This window comes from Merops nubicus, unplaced genomic scaffold, assembly GCF_000691845.1.
Source record: "Merops nubicus isolate BGI_N331 unplaced genomic scaffold, ASM69184v1 scaffold53943, whole genome shotgun sequence".
NCBI classification, from domain to species: domain Eukaryota; kingdom Metazoa; phylum Chordata; class Aves; order Coraciiformes; family Meropidae; genus Merops; species Merops nubicus.
Genome location: NW_008600665.1, coordinates 1 through 5,311, shown reverse-complemented (window position 1 = coordinate 5,311; position 5,311 = coordinate 1). Strand labels below are relative to the sequence as shown.

Sequence of the window (5,311 nt, the reverse complement as noted above, 5' to 3'; positions counted from 1 at the left end):
TTAAAGACAGCTGCAGCATGTGATGGTAAATATTTTATTGTCCATCAAATTATATTTGTTATTCATTCTACTTGATTTTAACCATCTTTTCAGTCAAACTATTTACAATAAAAATGCCTGCAATTTCCAATTCTTGTTCACAAACATTTTTTTTCTCCAACTTGCTGCTGCAGTAAATTCTGAGTGCATCTACAAAGCAAAGTAGTCTGTGGTTGCCGTTCAAATAAAAGAGGGAAAAAAACCCAAGGACTTTATTGGATAAAATTTGAGAAATGTAGTCAGCTTTGACAGAAGTTAACTTTAACTGCTAGTGGAATATACTACAATGACCTCTAGATATTTGCTAGCATAATTCAGATTGAGTTACAATTGATATTTAGATTACATTTCATGGCCATGAACTGTAGTGTTTTAAGATTCAAACCTAATATAAAAGTAAAGAAATTAACTTTAACTTCTTAAAAATTAGAACAATTGGAAAAAGATCAATGTCAGTAATTAAGTACCAAAAAATCAAAATCCTTCTTGCTTCACTCATGTAATAAATAGAGATTTCCACAAGAATGTTTTTGTAGGGAACCCCACCTAGAACACACAAGCCCAGCATACTGTCAGACAGAGGCAGGTGTAGTATCACAGCAGACCAAGATGCTATTTGTCATTTTCAGATTACATGTGCTCCTGTGACTGGGATACAAAGATTTTACTCTCTGTAAAGCTAAATGCATGTAGCATAGTTATGTCATATGCAGTAACATAACCCCCAGACTTTCCAGTTTATGGTTCTATATTTGCTTACAGGGAGGAAAACCCAAACTCTGCAACGTAAAAATAAGCACAAGATCTTCAGGGATGTGAAATGCAGTTCCATTGATTAAAATACCACATGAATTCACACTAGCTGAGGATCTGGCACCTCATCCCTGGGCCACCACTATATTCCTCCCCAGCATGGAAACTGGTTCTTGTCCAGGTTCTGTACTCTGCAGTCACAACATACTATTGTGTAATGAGACTTAGAAATAAGAGGCTTTTTTTCTGCATGGACTTTAGCAGCATCAACCTGAACAAACACTTCAGAAGTCACTACTGGGTACTCAGTACTCAGACTTAGCAGAGATTTAGTTGAGGTGGACCAAATTACTAGGGACAGTCTTCTCACAAAAACTACATTATACCCACATGTTGGTTTGTTCAGAGAGAATTACTGGAGTGTCAGAGGTCATTTTAATTTTAATTACTTCACATAACAGTAAAATGATGTAGAAAAACAATAGCTTTAAAATACAATCAAGAGTTGTTACACATCTTTGTTGTATTTTCCCACATACAGTAAAAATGCCACAGACGTTACAAATGACCTATTTAAGTTGTGCAAGTAAATGACACATTGCAGGCATTATAATTATCTTTTTCAAATTAAGTAAATCAGAACAGCAGCAAGGCCAAACCACATTTTTCCTCTCTGTTAAGCATTTTTTCCTTGAAATGAGGTAAAGCATGGTACCAAGTGCAATGCTTATTTGTGCTACATGAACAGAACAGCGCAAAAAAAAGCCATAAAAATAAAAACGCAGCATAGTTAGGAGGACTGTTTAAAGTACAGTATAACAGGACTTAGATTAAAAAAAAAAACAAGGTTCATGCCGACTAACCCCCACACTGTTTATGATAAGCCTGTGTGGTTGCTTTTGAAGATGGGTTGCAACAGTCCACTTACACTTGTGCTTATAGCATGTCAAGTGATTTCTATCCCAACCTTCAAATGATCAGATTTAGGTCTTTAATAGCATACACTGTCAAATATCAAAATCTTACCAGCTGTAGGGTAAAACACACAGATGTGTAACACAGAAACTAATATGAATTTTCTATCTCAAAGGATAAAAAAAGAATAAATTCAATGAGGTCACACTGGAAAAAATACGGCAATTAAAACACATTTAAAAACGCATTAGCAGCAGGAACTACTTTAGAGTCAGCCACTACACATTTCAGATCTCCAATTCATAGGCTTTATCTAGTAACAAAGTGATCATTAAACTATTCTGAAACACAGCAAGTTCAGTTAATTTTCTTTGCAACAAAACACTCTGCAGTACTTTACTGCTAACAATTACCTGAAACCCCTGAGAACTTATACCCTTGTAACAATCAGTAAGAAATTTTAGCTGTTCAAAGACTAACTTAAATTTGAGTTTTTCCTAATGTAGTTAAAACTACTACTTAAGACTTTCTAGATGGTCTGATTTTACCTGCTGATAGATGTCTGGCTGGAAACACAGAATTGTTAACATTCGTGATCCTATATTTACTCGAAAAAACTTCACTCCTACCACGAAGAAAGAGCTACAACTTAAATCAGTGACCTTTTTTTTTTTTGAAACAGCTAACTCAAAGCAATTTATCTTTGAAATGTTAGACTGCGTGTTTTGACTGTTCCAACTAATTTACATTTATTTTATACACATCAAGAAGTGCAGGTCTTGTACTTCGCCGTTAAAATTTTCATGACTGAAGAACCAGAACAAATACCAGAATTTTTAATAAGCTAGTATTTAAGTTCTTGGTCTGACTACTGTAACAATGCTGCTTTGAAATACAGAAATGGTCCTTTTTGCAGAATGAAATATGACTGAGATAAAAAAATTTATGAACTCTTGAAAATTGTATTTCAGAAAAGCTTAATGTCTATCGCTTGTCACTAAGGCTTTTTTTTTTTAAGAAAGCCAGAGCTGACAGTTTTTGTTTTGTTTTAGTACGCATTTGTGAGGAAAGGAATAGGGTTTAAAAGCAGGAAATACAGTATTTATTTGTAATTTAATACATAAGACACAGCATCAAATTCGAACTATTGTGCTGGAAAACGTTAAAACACCTTGCTCTGCTTTCTCAAACTTCAAGCATAATTAACAGGGCAAAATTGCAGCAAACCTCTACTGATATTGGTGGGAATACGTGACCCACAGCTTTTTAAAAAGGTAAATTAAGAGGTATTATAGTTACAGTGCAAAAAATTAAAATTTCAAGCATAATATATAAACATAGCACCAAAACGAAAAAACAATGCATGCAAAAAAAGAAGGAAAAGAAAAGAAAAAAAGAACTGAGGTATTTAAGTGAAGAGTGCCTACAAAAACCTACTTAAAGAAGTATAGGCAAAGCCTAAAAAATAAAACTATGATTTCCCCCCCACCCCCAGTAGACCAAACACCAATGAGCTAGTTTCTCTACATTAAGGACCTAAATCACAGATGTATCAAAAGTACGGCAGTTATTATCTCAAACATCAATTTCCATGTTATTTAACAGCACAGCTTTGGTAGGTGAAATATGCATGCAACTCTGAAAAGTACAGTAAGAAATTTATGTGGAAATATCTCTAAGTGTAAAGGTGCTCTGTTTGTTAAATACATAACCAATTGACTATAAAATCTGCAGCATATTTTAGGTGTGATATGTCTAAGGTTATTTTGTTAGTGACAGTTTGCACTGTGCAATTATTTCCAGTATTAGAACTACCTAGCTTGCAGGTTTGTGTAAAATTGGAATTTTAGCCAAAGACCATATTTTGTTTATGGTATAAAAAAAAACTGTAGACTAACCACCTTCTCAGAATTGTTAAAAATAACCTAATTACATATATATGAATACAATTTCTATTATAATCCTGTAATAAGTCACAGCTATAGTAATGAGTTGTACTGTAAATATAGAGCTGTATCACTGTAAAATGCATAACAAAATGAAGGGAATGTAAAACAGTTTGTTCCAAAAAAGATCAGAAATTAAATTATTAATGAGGGTTTATTTGTTTTTAAGGCAAGAACCTTTTTTTATGCAAGAATGTGTGGCACAAGGAAACTGGACTTGCATTCTACCAGTATGCCAGCCATTTCAATTAAAATCTGTCCTTAACAAGTAAGTGCAATAATGATTGGGAATGCCATCTTAATGTAAAAAGATGACATCGAGGAAAAAAAAAAGAAAAAAAAAGGAAAAAAAAAAAAAGAGAATACTGGCACACTTATTCTTTCTCATACCAAATCATCCAGTACAGTTTCTCAACTGCTTTATGACTGGCACTAGTGCACAGATTGAAGAATTTCAAGATTACTATATATAAATCTAGCAACTGCATTAGGCATAAGCTCCCTGGCCTTCTAACACTAAGCAAAGCTGTACTGACAATAAAAGTAAACCAAAAAGACCTGACAACAATTATTCTGAACACTTGCTAAATGTCATCATTAAAGCACTCTCGTGATTAAACAAAGCAGAAGTGAGGAAAGAAGACAAGATTGTGTTTGCGCAAAAAACTAGAACTACAATTAGTTTCAAAATTTTATACATGTTAAATGTTTTGTTATCTATTCTGTTATCAAACAAACTTTAAATTCTGTCTTCCAATTTGTTCCTCCCAACATCAACATTTTTAAAAATTTGCTTTATTTGTATGTGTTTTTTTCCCCCATTTTATTTATTTTTAAGAGGAGTCTCAGCTGTTTGGGACCTGAGGTTGATTTGCTTTGAGGCTTCGTAGTGCTCTTCTCGCAGCTGCAGATTTGGCAATCCTGTAGCTTCTGCCAACACCTTTAAACTTTCCCTTTCCTACAACTTCCACTGTAACTCTGACCTTTCCATCGTAAGTTCTTTCTGCAGGACTGCAAAAATATACACGAGAATTACTTACTGCCTAGGCAAGTTAACGTGAAATAAGAAACCTACATTCTCTTTTCTACAGAAGTTAAAGCAGTGTAGTTACACAGAAATAATTACTTTTCTCAGAAAGTTACGCAAGGGAAAAAATAAAATCAGTGAACACAATAATCAAGCTAGGGGCTTAGTGCAAAAGGAATTAAAAAGTAAATTGTGACACTTAAAAATCCTCAGAAGGTTATGAAGCACAGCTGAGAAACATTTTATGGCAGCATGTACCAAAGGAAATGTATTCTTACCTAAATTTGGCTGTCTCTGGCTCCATCTCCAGCAATTCTCGCACTGGGGAACGGGGTACATTAGCAGAAAATTTTTCTATTTGGAAAAAAAATTTAGAAAAAAAATTAGCTTTGCTCTCTTCATAGCAGATGGCACTTAATTTTTTTTTTTTTTGAAAGCTGACAATACCTATTAATGGCCTCATCATTGGATAGTACACTTGCCAAACCATTTCCAAAGACATTCCACTATCCATATAAATGGCACCAGCAAGGGACTCAAATATATCCCCCATGGCCTTTGGTACTTCAATGTCTTCCTCTTTTTCTTCATCTTCTTCAGATCTTCTGAGCTGTTTGCAATAAAAAAAAGC

General features: G+C 34.0%; 1 protein-coding gene across 1 annotated transcript; it reads right to left on the bottom strand.

Moving 5' to 3' along the window:
* Positions 1–3,841: 3,841 nt before the first annotated feature.
* LOC103770471 (endoribonuclease Dicer-like) lies at positions 3,842–5,286 on the bottom strand. Its single transcript, XM_008937730.1, has 3 exons — positions 5,128–5,286; positions 4,959–5,034; positions 3,842–4,664 (listed from the first exon to the last, which is right to left on the bottom strand). Exons 1-3 carry the CDS (start codon positions 5,231–5,233, stop codon positions 4,499–4,501), a joined length of 348 nt encoding a protein of 115 aa, XP_008935978.1. The 5' UTR covers positions 5,234–5,286; the 3' UTR covers positions 3,842–4,498.
* Between the last annotated feature and the right edge of the window lie 25 nt (positions 5,287–5,311).

Bases quoted from the DNA above. Each gene is read 5' to 3' on its own strand.
- LOC103770471 (XM_008937730.1), bottom strand. From the start codon at position 5,233: ATGGGGGATATATTTGAGTCCCTTGCTGGTGCCATTTATATGGATAGT. The intron at 5,035-5,127 runs GTATTGTCAGCT...TTTTCCAAATAG, and splicing joins AATGATGAGGCCATTAATAG to AAAAATTTTCTGCTAATGTA. The intron at 4,665-4,958 runs GTAAGAATACAT...ATATTTTTGCAG, and splicing joins CCAGAGACAGCCAAATTTAG to TCCTGCAGAAAGAACTTACG.